The 19,068-nt window shown below is 47.0% G+C and overlaps 1 protein-coding gene across 1 annotated transcript in view; it reads right to left on the bottom strand.

Annotated features, from left to right (window-relative positions):
- Positions 1-7,877, bottom strand: part of LOC135570108 (protein artemis-like) — a 38,042-nt gene extending 30,165 nt beyond the window's left edge. Inside the window, 6 exon segments of the mRNA XM_065016175.1 lie at positions 3,849-3,950; positions 6,853-6,908; positions 7,137-7,196; positions 7,279-7,363; positions 7,530-7,581; positions 7,724-7,877. Coding sequence (XP_064872247.1) covers positions 3,849-3,950; positions 6,853-6,908; positions 7,137-7,196; positions 7,279-7,363; positions 7,530-7,581; positions 7,724-7,832 — 464 coding nt within the window. The 5' untranslated portion in view covers positions 7,833-7,877.
- Between the last annotated feature and the right edge of the window lie 11,191 nt (positions 7,878-19,068).

The raw sequence follows: 19,068 nt of genomic DNA, 5'->3' as shown, positions 1-19,068 counted from the left end.
TGTCTAGCCCGGCTGATATGTAGGGGTCCAGATTGTCTAGCCCGGCTGATATGTAGGGGTCCAGATTGTCTAGCCCGGCTGATTTGTAGGGGTCCAGATTGTCTATCCCAGCTGATTTGTAGGGGTCCAGATTGTCTAGCCCAGCTGATATGTAGGGGTCCAGATTGTCTAGCCCAGCTGATATGTAGGGGTCCAGATTGTCTATCCCAGCTGATATGTAGGGGTCCAGATTGTCTATCCCAGCTGATATGTAGGGGTCCAGATTGTCTAGCCCAGCTGATATGTAGGGGTCCAGATTGTCTAGCCCAGCTGATATGTAGGGGTCCAGATTGTCTAGCCCAGCTGATATGTAGGGGTCCAGATTGTCTAGCTGATATGTAGGGGTCCAGATTGTCTAGCCCAGCTGATATGTAGGGTCCAGATTGTCTATCCCAGCTGATATGTAGGGGTCCAGATTGTCTATCCCAGCTGATATGTAGGGGTCCAGATTGTCTAGCCCAGCTGATATGTAGGGGTCCAGATTGTCTAGCCCAGCTGATATGTAGGGGTCCAGATTGTCTAGCCCAGCTGATATGTAGGGGTCCAGATTGTCTATCCCAGCTGATTTGTAGGGGTCCAGATTGTCTATCCCAGCTGATATGTAGGGGTCCAGATTGTCTATCCCAGCTGATTTGTAGGGGTCCAGATTGTCTATCCCAGCTGATATGTAGGGGTCCAGATTGTCTAGCCCAGCTGATATGTAGAGGTCCAGATTGTCTAGCCCGGCTGATATGTAGGGGTCCAGATTGTCTAGCCCAGCTGATATGTAGGGGTCAGATTGTCTAGCCCAGCTGATATGTAGGGGTCCAGATTGTCTATCCCAGCTGATTTGTAGGGGTCCAGATTGTCTATCCCAGCTGATATGTAGGGGTCCAGATTTTTCTTTCAGGGGTCCAGATCTGATTTGTCTAGCCCAGCTGATTTGTAGGGGTCCAGATTGTCTAGCCCAGTGATATGTAGGGGTCCAGATTGTCTAGCCTCAGCTGTGGATTTGTAGGGGTCCAGATTGTTTCTAGCCCAGCTGCAGCTTGTAGGAGGGTCCAGATTGTCTAGCCCAGCTGATATGTAGGGGTCCAGATTGTCTAGCCCAGCTGATATGTAGGGGTCCAGATTGTCTAGCCCAGCTGATTTTATTCTCCATGGACTTTCCAGTGTTTCCCAGCCTCAGAGCAGTGGGCAGCTGGGATCAGCTCTTATTCTCCTGGACTTTACAGTGTTTCCCAGCCTCAGTGAGTGGGAGCTGGGAGGAGGGCTCTTATTCTCCATGGACTTTATAGTGTTTCCCAGCCTCAGTGCAGTGGGCAGCTGGGAGAGGTGCTCTTATTCTCCATGGACTTAGAAAAGTGTTTTGAAATTCTCAATTATAGCTGGACTTATCTCCATGGACTTTGACAGTGTTTCCTAGCCTCAGTGCAATGGGCAGCTAGGAGGTGCTCTTATTCTCCATGGACTTTACAGTGTCCCAGAACTTTTTGGAGTTTGTGCTACAGGATGCAAATTTCTGTTTGAAAAAGCTAGGCTTTGCTTTCCTAATTGCCTGTTAATATTGGTTCCTAACTTCCCTGAAAAGTTGAATATCGCGGGGCTATTCAGGACTTCAATAGCATAGCTGTAATGCTCTCAAGACAATACAACACTACAAGACAATACAACACAGGATGGAATCTACAGACACGTGGCAATGGTTAACACAACGAGAGCTAACTGGTGGGGAAACACAGGATGGAATCAGCAAGGAGGCACACTGGCAATGGTTAACAGGCACACTGGCAAACGAGAGCTAACTGGTGGGGAAACACAGGATGGAATCAGCAAGGAGGCACACTGGCAATGGTTAACACAACGAGAGCTAACTGGTGGGGAAACACAGGATGGATGGCACTTTGTCACTAGACTCCTCTCAGCATGCTCTGCTCCACTTCACAACTCTGATATGATAAACTTCTATGTAGTATTTGGTAGTCATTTTGTCTGTATATACTGTAAGTAGTATATGTGTGTACCTTCTCCCAGAGTGGAGGAGTTCTATGTATTGTACTATGATAAGTAGTATTTGGTAGGTATACTAAGTAATATTCACTGCTCAAACAAATAAAGGGAACACTTAAACAACACAATGTAACTCCAAGTCAATCACACTTCTGTGAAATCAAACTGTCCACTTAGGAACCAACACTGATTGGCAATACATTTCACATGCTGTTGTGCAAATGGAATAGACAACAGGTGGAAATTATAGGCAATTAGCAAGACAACCCCAATAAAGGAGTGGTTCTGCAGGTGGTGACCACAGACCACTTCTCAGTTCCTATGCTTCCTGGCTGATGTTTTGGTTACTTTTGAATGCTGGCGGTGCTTTCACTCTAGTGGTAGCATGAGACGGAGTCTACAACCCACACAAGTGGCTCCGGTACTGCAGCTCATCCAGGATGGAACATCAATGCGAGCTGTGGCAAGAAGGTTTGCTGTGTCTGTCAGCGTAGTGTCCAGAGTATGGAGGCGCTACCAGGAGACAGGCCAGTACATCAGGAGACGTGGAGGAGGCCGTAGGAGGGCAACAACCAGCAGCAGGGACCGCTACCTCCGCCTTTGTGCAAGGAGGAGCACTGCCAGATCCCTGCAAAATGATCTCCAGCAGGCCACAAATGTGCATGTGTCTGCTCAAACGGTCAAAATCAGACTCCATGAGGGTGGTATGAGGGCCCGACGTCCACAGGTGGGGGTTGTGTTTACAGCCCAACACCGTGCAGGACGTTGGCATTTGACAGAGAACACCAAGATTGGCAAATTCGCCACTGGCGCCTGTGCTCTTCACAGATGAAAGCAGGTTCACACTGAGCACGTGACAGAGTCTGGAGACGCCGTGGAGAACGTTCCGCTGCCTGCAACATCCTCCAGCATGACCGGTTTGGCGGTGGGTCAGTCATGGTGTGGGGTGGCATTTCAATGGGGCACAGCCCTCCATGTGCTCGCCAGAGGTAGCCTGACTGCCATTAGGTACCGAGATGAGATCCTCAGACCCCTTGTGAGACCATATGCTGGTGCGGTTGGCCCTGGGTTCCTCCTAATGCAAGACAATGCTAGACCTCATGTGGCTGGAGTGTGTCAGCAGTTCCTGCAAGAGGAAGGCATTGATGCTATGGACTGGCCCGCCCGTTCCCAGACCTGAATCCATTGAGCACATCATGTCTCGCTCCATCCACCAACGCCGGCACGTTGCACCAGACTGTCCAGGAATTGGAGGATGCTTTAGTCCAGGTCTGGGAGGAGATCCCTCAGGAGACCATCCGCCACCTCATCAGGAGCATGCCCAGGCGTTGTAGGGAGGTCATACAGGCACGTGGAGGCCACACACACTACTGAGCCTCATTTAGACTTGTTTTAAGGACATTACATCAAAGTTGGATCAGCCTGTAGTGTGGTTTTCCACTTTAATTTTGAGTGACTCCAAATCCAGACCTCAATGGGTTGATAAATTTGATTTCCATTGATAATTTTTGTGTGATTTTGTTGTCAGCACATTCAACTATGTAAAGAAAAAAGTATTTAATAAGAATATTTCATTCATTCAGATCTAGGATGTGTTATTTTAGTGTTCCCTTTATTGTTTTGAGCAGTGTATATATATATATATATATATTACTTACAGGACGACTGATCCTGTTGAAGTGTACCTATGATGAAAATTACAGGCCTCTCATCTTTTTAAGTGGGAGAACTTTTTAAGTGGGAGAACTTGCACAATTGGTGACTAAATACTTTTTTGCCCCACTGTGTGTATGTATGTAAGTATGTACGTATGTGTGTACCTGCTCCCAGAGTGGAGGAGTTCTATGCGGGAGGCGTCTCCCTTCGCCAGTCGGAAGTCTCCTGTGTACAACACCGTACCCTGGGCCCCCTCTACCAAGAACCTACACACAAACACACACAAACTAGGTTTAGGAGATATACAGATTTTCATACCTTCATATCGTTCCTGTACCATAACGGGGTATACGGTATGAATGAATGAATATATATCTCAGTGCCAGTAAAAGATTTGGACAAACCTACTCATTCCAGGGGTTTTCTTTATTTTTTACTATTTTATACATTGTAGAATAATAGTGAAGACATCAAAACTATGAAATAACACATATGGAATCATGTAGAAACCAAAAAAAGTGTTAAATTATATTTGAGATTCTTCAAAGTAGCCACCCTTTGCCTTGATGACAGCATTCATCAAGGCACACTCTTGGCATTCTCTCAAGCAGTTTCATGAGGTATTCACCTGGAATCCATTTAAATCAACAGGTGTGCCTTGTTAAGTGTTAATGCATTTGAGCCAATCAGTTGTGTTGTGAAAAGGTAGGGGTGGTATACAGAACATAGCCCTATTTGGTAAAAGACTCTATATTTTGGCAAGAACATTTCAAATGAGCAAAGAGAAATGATCGACATTACTTTAAGACAAGGTCAGTCAGTCAATCCAGAAAATGTAAAGAACTTTGAACATTTTTCAAGTGCAGTCGCAAAAACCATCAAGCGCAATGATGAAACTGGCTCTCATGAGGACCACCACAGGAAAGGAAGACCCAGAGTTACCTCTGCTGCAGAGGATAAGTTCATTAGAGTTACCAGCCTCAGATTGGAAAGGAAGACCCAGAGTTACCTCTGCTCAGAGGACAAGTTCATTAGAGTTACCAGCCTCAGATTGGAAAGGAAGACCCAGAGTTACCTCTGCTACAGAGGATCAGTTCATTAGAGTTACCAGCCTCAGAAATTGCAGCCAAAACAAATGCTTCACAGAGTTCAAGTAACAGACACATCTCAACATCAACTGTTCAGAGGAGACTATGTGATTTTTTTCATTTTTATTTAACTAGGCAAGTCAGTTAAGAACAACTTCTTATTTACAATGACGGCCTATCGGGGAACAGTGGGTTAACTGCCTTGTTCAGGGGCAGCTCTGTGATTCAATCCACCAACCTTTCGGTTAATGGCCCAACACTAACCACTAGGCTACCTGCCGCCCCGAATCAGGCATTCATGGTCGAATTGCTGCAAAGAAACCACTACTAAATGACACCAATAATAAGAAGAGACTTGCTTGGGCCAAGAAACACAAGCAATGGACATTAGACTGGTGGAATTCTGTTCTTTGGGCTGATGAGTCCAAATTGTATATTTTTGGTTCCAACCGCCGTGTCTTTGTGAGACGCTGAGTAGGTGAACGGATGATCTCCGCAGGTTCCCACCGTGAAGCATGGAGGAGGAGGTGTGATGGTGCTTTGCTGGTGACACTGTCTGTGATTTATTTAGAATTCAAGGCACACTTAATCAGCATGGCTACCACAGCATTCTGCAATGATACGCCATCCCATCTGGTCTGCGCTTAGGAGAATATAATTTGTTTTTCAACAGGACAATGACCCAAAACACCTCCAAGCTGTGGAAGGGCTATTTGACCAAGAAGGAGAGTGATGGAGTACTGCATCAGATGACCTGGCCTCCACAATCAACAGACCTCAACCCAATTGAGATGGTTTGGGATGAGTTGGACTGCAGAGTGAAGCAAAATCAGCCAACAAGTGCTCAGCATATGTGGGAACTCCTTCAAGACTGTTGGAGAAGCATTCCAGGTGAAGCTGGTTGAGAGAATGCCAAGAGTGTGCAAATCTGTCAAAGGCAAAGGGTGGCTACTTTGAAGAATCTAAAATATATATTTAGATTTGTTTAACACTTTTTTGATTGTGTTTCATAGTTGATGTCTTCACTATTTTACAATGTAGAAAATAGTAAAAATAAATAAAACCCCTTGAATGAGTAGGTGTCCAATCTTTTGACTGGTACTGATATGTACAAATAACACAGTACTAGTTCTTGATACACAAGGGAAACTGTTCTTGACGCAAACCGGTGCGCCTGTACACAAAACATTAAGAACACCTGCTCTTTCCACGACAGACAGACCAGGTGAAAGCTATGATCCCGTATTACTGTCACTTTGTTAAATCCATTTCAATCAGTGTTGATGAAGGGGGAGGAGACATGTAGATGAAGGGGAGGAGACGTGTAGATGAAGGGGAGGAGACGTGTAGATGAAGGGGAGGAGACGTGTAGATGAAGGGGAGGAGACGTGTAGATGAAGGGGGAGGAGACGTGTTAAAGAAGGATTTTTAAGCCTTGAGATAAATGAGACATGGATTGTGTATGTGTGCCATTCAGAGGGTGAATGGGCAAGACAAGAGATTTAAGTGCCTTTGAATGGCATATGGTAGTAGGTGCCAAGCGCAGCAGTTTGAGTCAAGAACTGCAACGTTGCTGGGTTTCTCACACTCAACAGTTTCCTTTGTGTATCAAGAATGGTCCACCACCCAGAGGACATCCAGCCAACTTGACACAACTGTGGGAATCATTGGGTCAGCTTCCCTGTGGAAAGCTTTTGACATCTTGTAGTGTCCACGCCCCAACAAATTGGGGGGGGGCGACTCAATATTAGGACGGTGTTCTTATTGTTTGTACACGCACCTTTGTAATATTGAGTTGCACCCCTGAGATCATTTAGTCAGTACATCTTAGCTAGGGAAATGATAGTTAGAAACAGTGGCGTACCATGCACCCCCTGCGAGGCTCAGAGCGTTAGAGGGCCCTCACCCCCAAAAATATCACACTGTCGCTATTTCTAAATACCCCAGAACGCAGTAGCTGTATATCACCCAAGTCTAACAAACACACACAAGCTAGGTGATACGTCATATTACCAGAAACAAACACAAGCTAGGTGATACCACATAAGCACACATACATGCACGCACACACAATACTCACATGACCGAGCCTGGACAGTGACCAGCAGGAAGCAGAGTCACCACAAGTTCTTCTCTCTGTGGACACACACCCACACACAATATCAGTCATCAAAGAGTCAGTTATATAGCAAACTAACAGCGATCAGCCCTTATGACCCTATATATGTTGTACCACAAGCTCTTCTCTCTGTGGACACACACCCACACACAATATCAGTCATCAAAGAGTCAGTCAAACAGCAAACTAACAGCGATCAGCCCTTATGACCCTATATATGTTGGAATGATGAACCGGTGTCGTACCTCTCCTGAAGCCTCGTCTATTAAAGTGATTAGTGTGGGACTCTCCAGTTCCAAAGCAACCTAGACAAACAGAAGCACATCAAAATTACACAAAACAAATTTTGCCTAGCATAATTAAGATTTTTGACAATTAACTACTTACTATGTGATCTTCCCAGAAGGCATATTTTGGATTGCTCAGCAACAGTTCCTTAGTTACAAATGAACAGTACAGTTTGACTGTCAGACTGGAACAAATGAACAGTACAGTTTGACGGTCAGACTGGAACAAATGAATAGTACAGTTTGACTGTTAAGACTGGAACAAAGACAGTAACGTTAGACCTTCAACATCAGTTAGCCATCCTTTGTTTCACTGAACTTTCACACCATCAAAATAAAACGTGATATCACCTGAATTTCAACTTTCTTTTCATTAGAGGCCCCTTCAGCCCCTTCATGTGATCTGCAGAAAAAACATGATGTAAGTAGAGCTAACGTTAGCTAGTTACATGTCCACTGTGTGCCAGTTAAGAGCACATACTGGCTAGTTATCTTTAGCTAACTGCTGTTTGGCACTCCCTGTATCTCAAAGAGTCTTTCTTTACCTTTGTGGCAGTGAGATAAAAAATAAGCCCTTGCATGTAGATTCTCCCTGTCAAACCGATCCAGCGACATGTTGGGATACTCCTTCATGCGACCCGCGAACGAACTCATTTTGACTGAAGATTAGCTCCAATAATTTCTCAACTTCAACCCACTCGTTGACTAGCTGACATTTCGGGGCATTTTGGTCGGGATACTTGAATAGCTGCCGTTAGCTAAGCCACCTAGTGGATGGGAGCCAAAACGTTTCCACTGTCAGCATTGTATCTGAATTTAAACCTGCTCACAATAACTACGTTGCCAGCATTTATCTTTGCTACCAGTATTACCATAACAACACCTTGTTAAAGAAGAAGAAGAAGAAGGAAAGTTGGGTTGCTAGAATATATCTGTGCTACCAGTAGACAATTACCATAACATTGTTAAAGAAGAAGAAGAAGAAGGAAACTACATTGTTAAAGAAGAAGAAGAAGAAGGAAGGAAAGTTGGGTTGCTAGCATATATCTGTGCTACCAGTAGACAATTACCATAACAACACATTGTTAAAGAAGAAGAAGAAGGAAGGAAAGGTTGGGTTGCTAGCATATATATGTGCTACCAGTAGACAATTACCATAACAACACATTGTTAAAGAAGAAGAAGAAGAAGGAAGGAAGGTTGGGTTGCTAGCATATATCTGTGCTACCAGTAGACAATTACCATAACAACACATTGTTAAAGAAGAAGAAGAAAGGAAGGAAGGTTGGGTTGCTAGCATATATCTGTGCTTAGTATTACCATAACAACACATTGTTAAAGAAGAAGAAGAAGAGGAAGGAAGTTATAGCATATATGTGTATTACCTACCAGTAGACTAGAATATATTACCATAACAACACATTGTTAAAGAAGAAGAAGAAGAAGAAGGAAGGTTGGGTTGCTAGCATATATCTGTACCAGTAGACATTTACCTACACAGTTAGACAATTACCATAACATAATAACACATTGTTAAAGAAGAAGAAGAAGGAAGGAAGGTTGGGTTGCTAGCATATATCTGTGCTACCAGTAGACATTTACCATAACAACACATTGTTAAAGAAGAAGAAGAAGAAGGAAGGAATATTGGGTTGCTAGGCCTTTTCAAAGACAAGCCTCCTCGTCATCATCTCTTGAATCTGTGAGTTTTGCCCCGTTCAGCTGTAAGTAACATGTGGTATCAGCTACTTAATCAAATTGAGAAACAAATGTATAGCTAGCTAGCCAGATTCAGTCTATTTTCTAACTGTGACTTCTATATTATATCATAGCCTGAAGCTAGTGCTAGCAAGTTTAATTCAAATATTGGCGTTAGCTAGTTAGCTACTGTACGTTTGGCAACGTTACTGTGCAAATTCAATTCGATTGGTTTCGGGCACGAATATTAAAACTGAAATCAGCTTAAGAAATGTATAGATAAAATGTTTTCGGCAATAAGTTGTTTAGTGTGTAAGAATTAAGAGAGCAGTTCTGCCTGCTCTCCCCCTCTACTATTTCCTGTACCGAGACTGGCTATCTGACAAGTGGTAGGCAGAACCACCTGCTGCACCCATCTGCTCTCTATCCCCCAGGACAGAAGGACGGGAAGAAATAGAAAATCAGCCTTACCCTACTTCTGCCACCTAATTCATATTCAGGATGCCCCTCCCCATATAACCTACTATGTAATTGCCATTCTTTTAAAATGGTGTTTTATTGTTTATTTCGTTTTCCTTTATGTATTTCAGTGTCCATGACTGTCATGTCAGTATATAGAGATACTTGAACTTATAGACATACTTATAGAGATACTTGAACTAACTGAGCCCACTATTTGCTCCTGTAGGTCGCCTGTGGACATCCTCTCTGCAGCATAATGTCTTGTGCAGCCTACTTAGATGGCAACGCAACGCCAAAGTCCACGAGCAGAGCCAAACAATGGACTGACGAGGTGGAGAACTTATACAGATTCCAACAGGCAGGCTACAGAGATGAACTGGAATACAAACAAGTAAAGCAAGTTGACTTGGTAAACAACTTAAATGAATCCTTATCACTGGCTAAAAGCATTGCCACTGCCAGTTGGTTCACTACAAGATGAATGTGTGTCACTGTGGCATTGCTTCTTTGTCTTAGATCGACAGGTGGCCTGAGACTGGGTTTGTGAAGAAGCTTCAGCGTCGAGACAACACATTCTATTACTACAACAGAAAGAGAGAATGTGAAGACCGGGAAGTCCATAAAGTGAAGGTCTATGCATATTAAGTCAGGAGTGTCCAGCAATCTCTTTTCCATTTTGAATATCTTTTGACATGTTTTTGAAGAAGACGTTTGTAGGAAGGAAGGCAGCATCATCCCAGCTGTGGAATGTAGACCAGTTCACTGAATAAAGGGTGTGAGGCCGAAGCTGTCTGATGTGTGTGAACCTGTGATGGGAGGTATGTGTGTGTTATAAGGGTCCTTTTGATGAGTGTTTTGTTGTGGATCCAGATGAACTATTGAACTGTGTGAGAGGGGATTATAGACTGGGGCTATCACACCCTCATCATGTGATATTGTGACGTTAGTATGAGGACTGGGATTACCGTCAACAAAATAAAATACCTAAAGTCTGACCCCCCCTAACAGGGATATTCACATACCAGTACACTAACTATGATTCACATATACCAGTACTCCCAAAATACAACATAGAGCTGCTGAGCACATGTTCTGCTGCATGACATTCATGGTTATTCTATAAACATACATTTCTATATGAATGTTGTGTAAAGTTGCATCCTCCTGGGGGGGATATGGGGCTCAGTTAGAGTGGACTGAGAGCTGAACTGGTTGCATCCTCCTGGGGGATATGGGGCTCAGTTAGAGTGGACTGAGAGCTGAACTGGTTGCATCCTCCTGGGGGGGGGGGGCCCAGTTAGAGTGGACTGAGAGCTGAACTGGTTGCATCCTCCTGGGGGATATGGGGCTCAGTTAGAGTGGACTGAGAGCTGAACTGGTTGCATCCTCCTGGGGGGATATGGGGCTCAGTTAGAGTGGACTGAGAGCTGAACTGGTTGCATCCTCCTGGGGGGATATGGGGCTCAGTTAGAGGGACTGAGAGCTGGGGCATCCTCCTGGGGGATATGGGGCTCAGTTAGAGTGGACTGAGAGCTGAACTGGTTGCATCCTCCTGGGGGATATGGGGCTCAGTTAGAGTGGACTGAGAGCTGAACTGGTTGCATCCTCCTGGGGGGATATGGGGCTCAGTTAGAGTGGACTGAGAGCTGAACTGGTTGCATCCTCCTGGGGGGATATGGGGCTCAGTTAGAGTGGACTGAGAGCTGAACTGGTTTGCATCCTCCTGGGGGGATATGGGGCTCAGTTAGAGTGGACTGAGAGCTGAACTGGTTGCATCCTCCTGGGGGGATATGGGGCTCAGTTAGAGTGGACTGAGAGCTGAACTGGTTGCATCCTCCTGGGGGGGATATGGGGCTCAGTTAGAGTGGACTGAGAGCTGAACTGGTTGCATCCTCCTGGGGGATATGGGGCTCAGTTAGAGTGGACTGAGAGCTGAACTGGTTGCATCCTCCTGGGGGATATGGGGCTCAGTTAGAGTGGACTGAGAGCTGAACTGGTTGCATCCTCCTGGGGGATATGGGGCTCAGTTAGAGTGGACTGAGAGCTGAACTGGTTGCATCCTCCTGGGGGATATGGGGCTCAGTTAGAGTGGACTGAGAGCTGAACTGGTTGCATCCTCCTGGGGGATATGGGGCTCAGTTAGAGTGGACTGAGAGCTGAACTGGTTGCATCCTCCTGGGGGGGATATGGGGCTCAGTTAGAGTGGACTGAGAGCTGAACTGGTTGCATCCTCCTGGGGGATATGGGGCTCAGTTAGAGTGGACTGAGAGCTGAACTGGTTGCATCCTCCTGGGGGGATATGGGGCTCAGTTAGAGTGGACTGAGAGCTGAACTGGTTGCATCCTCCTGGGGGATATGGGGCTCAGTTAGAGTGGACTGAGAGCTGAACTGGTTGCATCCTCCTGGGGGGATATGGGGCTCAGTTAGAGTGGACTGAGAGCTGAACTGGTTGCATCCTCCTGGGGGGGATATGGGGCTCAGTTAGAGTGGACTGAGAGCTGAACTGGTTGCATCCTCCTGGGGGGGGATATGGGGCTCAGTTAGAGTGGACTGAGAGCTGAACTGGTTGCATCCTCCTGGGGGGGATATGGGGCTCAGTTAGAGTGGACTGAGAGCTGAACTGGTTGCATCCTCCTGGGGGGGGGATATGGGGCTCAGTTAGAGTGGACTGAGAGCTGAACTGGTACGACAGTTAGCAGGTGGGTAAAACACTACAACTATTTGGGTTAAGTATTGGTCCTGACGAATATACTTACAAGTCTACAATGATCATTCATATGATGTGAAGATAACGACTGGATTTTCCACTGGTGTAAACTATTTCAGTAAAATTACTGGAAAGTTCTACTTAAGTAGTTTTTCTGGGTATCTGTACTTTAGTATTCATATTTTTTTACAACTTTTACTTCACTACATCCCTAAAGACAATATTGTACTTTTTATTCCATACATTTTCCCTGACAACCCAAAGCACTCTTTACATTTTGAATGCTTAGCAGAACAGGAAAATTGTGAAATGTACACACTTATCAAGAGAATGCGTCCCTACTGGGTATGTTCTGGTGGACTCACTAAACACATGTATGTTTTGTAAATAATGTCTGAGTGTTGGAGTGTGCCCCTGGCCTACCATACATTTTCAAAACAACTATTTATACTTTTACTTTTGATATTTAAGTATATTTTTAGCAATGAAATGTACTTTTGATACTTAAGTATATTTAAAACCAAATACGTTTAGACTTTTACTCAAGTAGTATTTTACTGGGTGACTTTTACTTAAGGTATTAAGGTATCTATACTTTTACTCAAGTATGACAAATTGGGTACTTTTTCCACCACAGGGATTTCCACAAACATTTCTGCCGAATGGTGTCCCTAAAAAAGGTTTGCATTAATCTACACTCATCAAATCAATTAAAACAGACCCATTTATCCATGTGAAATAGGTTAGTACACTATTGAATCATGTCAACTCTTGCCGAAATGTGTACCGCCGTAATAAGATATTTTGCCTTTAAGAGTACAGTCACGTTCCCTTTAAGCTGCCCGGCTGTAATTTCTGGTTGAGCCGATCAGAATCATTTTGCTCCTGGAAGTTTTGGAGACACTGGATAAGTGACAAGTAGTTGACACATATTCATCTGAAACACAACCTCTTATTATGCTCTGACACGTAAGTACATTGAAACAAAGTAGACGTTTGGTTCAACCTTTGAAATAGGTGTTTTGAGCAGCTGATTGGAGCCGTCCTAGTAGTGTTATTGTTAGCGGACATGCTATCAGTAACAAACTGCCGTTAGATAACCAGTAGGCTTACTAGCTAGCCGTCTTCTATTAAACTCGTAGATATGTTTTGTGAGCTTTGATGAGTGTTTAAAATGAATGTTAAATTAAGATCTGCGAGGTCAGCGCCCAACACAGCTAAACTAGCTAGCAAAGCCTAACGACTACCAGCTGTTAGTCGACTATTTACAAGTAGCTAGGTGTCCCGTATGTCCTAGTCGGTTTGTTTCCCGTATGTCCTAGCCCGTATGGTTTCCAGTATGTCCTAGCCCGTATGGTTTCCAGTATGTCCTAGCCCGTATGGTTTCCCGTATGTCCTAGCCGGTTGGTGTCCGGTATGGTTTCCAGTATGTCCTAGCCGGTTGGTTTCCCGTATGTCCTAGCCAGTATGTCCTAGCCGGTTGGGTCCTAGTCGGTTGGTTTCCAGTATGTCCTAGTCGGTTGGTTTCCAGTATGTCCTAGCCGGTTGGTTTCCGTATGTCCTAGTGGTTGGTTTCCAGTAGCCGGTTGGTTTCAGTATGTCCTAGTCGGTTGGTTTCCAGTATGTCCTAGCCCGGTTGGTTTCCAGTATGTCCTAGCCCGGTTGGTTGGTTTCCAGCCTGGTTATCCCGTATGTCCTAGCCCGGTTGGTTTCCAGTATGTCCTAGTCCCAGCCCGTTGGTTTCCAGTATGTCCTAGCCCGTATGGTTTCCGTATGTCCTAGCCCGGTTGGTTTCCTAGCCAGTATGTCCTAGCCGGTTGGTTTCCCGTATGTCCTAGCCCGGTTGGTTTCCAGTATGTCCTAGTCGGTTGGTTTCCAGTATGTCCTAGCCCGGTTGGTTTCCAGTATGTCCTAGCCCGGTTGGTTTCCATGTCCTATGTCCTAGCCCGGTTGGTTTCAGTATGTCCTAGCCCGGTTGGTTTCCCAGTATGTCCTAGCCTGTCGGTTTCCAGTGTCCTAGCCTGGTTGGTTCCTAGCCTGGTTGGGTGTCCTAGCCCGGTTGGTTTCCAGTATGTCCTAGCCCGGTTGGTTTCCCTCCCGTATGTCCTCGGTTGGTTTCCAGTATGTCCTAGCCCAGTTGGTTTCCGTATGTCCTAGCCGGTTGGTTTCCCATGTCCTAGCCGGCTGGTTTGGTATGTCCTAGCCCGGTTGGTTTCCGTATGTCCTAGCCGGTTGGTTTCCCAGTATGTCCTAGTCGGTTGGTTTCCAGTATGTCCTAGCCCGTATGTCCTAGCCCGGTTGGTTTCCAGTATGGTTTCCAGTTGTCCTAGCCCGTATGGTTTCCAGTATGTCCTAGCCCGTTGGTTTCCCGTATTCCTAGCCCGGGTTGGTGTCCCATATGTCCTAGCCGGTTGGTTTCCTCCTGTCCTAGCCTGGTTGGTTTTCCCGTATGTCCTAGCCTGGTTGGTTTCCAGTATGTCCTAGCCGGTTGGTTCCAGTATGTCCTAGCCGGTTGGTGTCCAGTATGTCCTAGCGGTTGGTTTCCAGTATGTCCTAGTCGGTTGGTTTCAGTATGTCCTAGCCCGGTTGGTTTCCCAGTATGTCCTAGCCCGGTTGGTTTCCGTATGTCCTAGCCGGTTGGTTTTTCCAGTATGTCCTATGGTTTCCAGTATGTCCTAGCCAGTATGTCCTAGCCCGGTTGGTTTCCAGTATGTCCTAGCCCGGTTGGTTTCCGTATGTCCTAGCCCGGTTGGTTTCCAGTATGTCCTAGCCGGTTGGTTTCCCCTATGTCCTAGCCGGTTCCAGTATGTCCTAGTCGGTTGGTTTCCCGTATGTCCTAGCCCGTATGGTTTCCAGTATGTCCTAGCCCGTATGGTTTCCCGTATGTCCTAGCCCGGTTGGTGTCCCATATGTCCTAGCCAGTTGGTTTCCCGTATGTCCTAGCCGGTTGGTTTCCCGTATGTCCTAGCCCGGTTGGTTTCCAGTATGTCCTAGTCGGTTGGTTTCCAGTATGTCCTAGCCCGGTTGGTTTCCCCTATGTCCTAGTCGGTTGGTTTCCAGTATGTCCTAGCCCGGTTGGTTTCCAGTATGTCCTAGCCCGGTTGGTTTCCCCTATGTCCTAGCCTGGTTGGTTTCCAGTATGTCCTAGCCCGGTTGGTTTCCCTATGTCCTAGCCGGTTGGTGTCCAGTATGTCCTGGTTGGTGTCCAGTATGTCCTAGCCGGTTGGTTTCCAGTATGTCCAGTATGTCCTAGCCCGGTTGGTTTCCCGTATGTCCTAGCCCGGTTGGTTTCCAGTATGGTTTCCAGTATGTCCTAGCCCGTATGGTTTCCAGTATGTCCTAGCCCGTATGGTTTCCCGTATGTCCTAGCCCGGGTTGGTGTCCCATATGTCCTAGCCGGTTGGTTTCCCCTATGTCCTAGCCTGGTTGGTTTCCAGTATGTCCTAGCCGGTTGGTTTCCCGTATGTCCTAGCCCGGTTGGTTTCCGTATGTCCTTGGTTTTCCAGTATGTCCTAGTCGGTTGGTTTCCAGTATGTCCTAGCCCGGTTGGTTTCCATGTCCTATGTCCTAGCCCGGTTGGTTTCCCTATGTCCTAGCCCGGTTGGTTTCCCCGTATGTCCTAGCCCGGTTGGTGTCCCATATGTCCTAGCCGGTTGGTGGTTTAGCCGGTTGGTTTCCAGTATGTCCTAGTCGGTTGGTTTCCAGTATGTCCTAGCCCGGTTGGTTTCCAGTATGTCCTAGCCCGGTTGGTTTCCCGTATGTCCTAGTCGGTTGGTTTCCAGTATGTCCTAGCCGGTTGGTTTCCCGTATGTCCTAGTCGGTTGGTTTCCAGTATGTCCTAGCCCGGTTGGTTTCCCGTATGTCCTAGCCCGGTTGGTTTCCAGTATGGTTTCCGTATGTCCTAGCCCGGTATGGTTTCCCGTATGTCCTAGCCCGGTTGGTATGTCCTAGCCGGTTGGTTTCCTATGTCCTAGCCTGGTTGGTTTCCAGTATGTCCTAGCCGGTTGGTTTCCAGCCCGGTTGGTTTATGTCCTAGTCGGTTGGTTGCCAGTATGTCCAGTAGTGTGGTGTCCCGTATGTCCTAGCCTGGTTGGTTTCCAGTATGTCCTAGCCGGTTAGTCCAGTATGTTGGTTTCCAGTATGTCCTAGCCGGTTGGTTTCCAGTATGTCCTAGCCGGTTGGTTTCCAGTATGTCCTAGCCCGGTTGGTTTCCCGTATGTCCTAGCCCGGTTGGTTTCCCGTATGTCCTAGCCGGTTGGTTTCCCGTATGTCCTAGTCGGTTGGTTTCCAGTATGTCCTAGTCGGTTGGTTTCCAGTATGTCCTAGTCGGTTGGTTTCCAGTATGTCCTAGCCCGGTTGGTTTCCAGTATGTCCTAGCCCGGTTGGTTTCCCGTATGTCCTAGTCGGTTGGTTTCCAGTATGTCCTAGCCGGTTGGTTTCCCGTATGTCCTAGCCGGTTGGTTTCCAGTATGTCCTAGTCGGTTGGTTTCCCGTATGTCCTAGCCCGTATGGTTTCCCGTATGTCCTAGCCCGGTTGGTGTCCCATATGTCCTAGCCAGTTGGTTTCCCGTATGTCCTAGCCGGTTGGTTTCCCGTATGTCCTAGCCCGGTTGGTTTCCAGTATGTCCTAGTCGGTTGGTTTCCAGTATGTCCTAGCCCGGTTGGTTTCCCCTATGTCCTAGTCGGTTGGTTTCCAGTATGTCCTAGCCCGGTTGGTTTCCAGTATGTCCTAGCCCGGTTGGTTTCCCCTATGTCCTAGCCTGGTTGGTTTCCAGTATGTCCTAGCCCGGTTGGTTTCCCCTATGTCCTAGCCGGTTGGTGTCCAGTATGTCCTAGCCGGTTGGTGTCCAGTATGTCCTAGCCGGTTGGTTTCCAGTATGTCCTAGTCGGTTGGTTTCCAGTATGTCCTAGCCCGGTTGGTTTCCCGTATGTCCTAGCCCGGTTGGTTTCCAGTATGTCCTAGCCCGTATGGTTTCCAGTATGTCCTAGCCCGTATGGTTTCCGTATGTCCTAGCCCGGGTTGGTGTCCCATATGTCCTAGCCGGTTGGTTTCCCATGTCCTAGCCTGGTTGGTTTCCAGTATGTCCTAGCCGGTTGGTTTCCGTATGTCCTAGCCCGGTTGGTTTCCCGTATGTCCTAGTCGGTTGGTTGCCAGTATGTCCTAGTCGGTTGGTTTCCAGTATGTCCTAGCCCGGTTGGGTATGTCCTAGCCCGGTTGGTTTCCCTATATCCTAGCCCGGTTGGTGTCCTAGCCCGTATGGTTTCCTAGTCCTAGCCCGGTTGGTGTTGTCCTAGCCGGTTGGTGTCCCGTATGTCCTAGCCGGTTGGGTTGTCCTAGTCGGTTGGTTTCCAGTATGTCCTAGCCCGGTTGGTTTCCAGTATGTCCTAGCCGGTTGGGTGTCCTAGTCGGTTGGTTTCCAGTATGTCCTAGCCGGTTGGTTTCCCGTATGTCCTTGGTTGGTTTCCAGTATGTCCTAGCCCGGTTGGTTTCCGTATGTCCTAGCCCGGTTGGGTATGGTTTCCAGTATGTCCTAGCCCGTATGGTTTCCAGTATGTCCTAGGTTGGTTTCCGTATGTCCTAGCCCGGGTTGGTGTCCATATGTCCTAGCCGGTTGGTTGTCCTAGCCTGGTTGGTTTCAGTATGTCCTAGCCGGTTGGTTTCCGTATGTCCTAGCCCGGTTGGTTTCCCGTATGTCCTAGTCGGTTGGTTTCAGTATGTCCTAGTCGGTTGGTTTCCAGTATGTCCTAGCCCGGTTGGTTTCCCGTATGTCCTAGCCCGGTTGGTTTCCCCTATGTCCTAGCCCGGTTGGTTTCCCCTATGTCCTAGCCCGGTTGGTTTCCCGTATGTCCTAGCCCGGTTGGTGTCCCGTATGTCCTAGCCGGTTGGTTTCCCGTATGTCCTAGCCGGTTGGTTTCCAGTATGTCCTAGTCCTGGCCCAGTATGGTTTCCCGTATGTCCTAGCCCGGTTGGTTTCCCGTATGTCCTAGCCCGGTTGGTTTCCCGTATGTCCTAGCCGGTTGGTTTCCCGTATGTCCTCCGTATGTCCTAGCCGGTTGGTTTCCAGTATGTCCTAGTCGGTTGGTTTCCCGTATGTCCTAGCCCGTATGGTTTCCAGTATGTCCTAGCCCGGTTGGTGTCCCATATGTCCTAGCTGGTTGGTTTCCCGTATGTCCTAGCCGGTTGGTTTCCCGTATGTCCTAGCCCGGTTGGTTTCCAGTATGTCCTAGTCGGTTGGTTTCCAGTATGTCCTAGCCCGGTTTGTTTCCAGTATGTCCTAGCCCGGTTGGTTTCCAGTATGTCCTAGCCCGGTTGGTTTCCAGTATGTCCTAGCCCGGTTGGTTTCCCCTATGTCCTAGCCTGGTTGGTTTCCAGTATGTCCTAGCCCGGTTGGTTTCCCTATGTCCTAGCCTGGTTGGTTTCCAGTATGTCCTAGCCGGTTGGTGTCCAGTATGTCCTAGCCGGTTGGTTTCCAGTATGTCCTAGCCTGGTTGGTTTCCAGTATGTCCTAGCCGGTTGGTTTCCAGTATGTCCTAGTCGGTTGGTTTCCAGTATGTCCTAGCCCGGTTGGTTTCCCGTATGTCCTAGCCCGGTTGGTTTCCCATATGTCCTAGCCCGGTTGGTTTCCCATATGTCCTAGCCCGGTTGGTTTCCAGTATGTCCTAGCCCGGTTGGTTTCCAGTATGTCCTAGCCCGGTTGGTTTGGTTTCCCGGTTGGTTTCCCATATGTCCTAGCCCGGTTGGTTTCCCAATACTGAATGAACACGTATTTTAACTTAATATAATACATCAATAAAATCAATTTAGCCTCAAGTAAATAATGAAACATGTTCAATTTGGTTTAAATAATGCAAAAACAAAGTGTTGGAGAAGTAAAAGTGCAATATGTGCTATGTAAGAAAGCTAACGTTTAAGTTCCTTGCTCATGTAACAGTATAACTTTAGACCGTCCCCTCGCCCATACCCGGGTGCGAACCAGGGACCCTCTGCACACATCAACAGTCACCCACGAAGCATCGTTACCC

Source organism: Oncorhynchus nerka, unplaced genomic scaffold (genome assembly GCF_034236695.1).
Source record: "Oncorhynchus nerka isolate Pitt River unplaced genomic scaffold, Oner_Uvic_2.0 unplaced_scaffold_1101, whole genome shotgun sequence".
Lineage (NCBI taxonomy): Eukaryota > Metazoa > Chordata > Actinopteri > Salmoniformes > Salmonidae > Oncorhynchus > Oncorhynchus nerka.
Note: the sequence above shows the minus strand (reverse complement) of the source record. Positions and strands in the feature narration are given on the sequence as shown.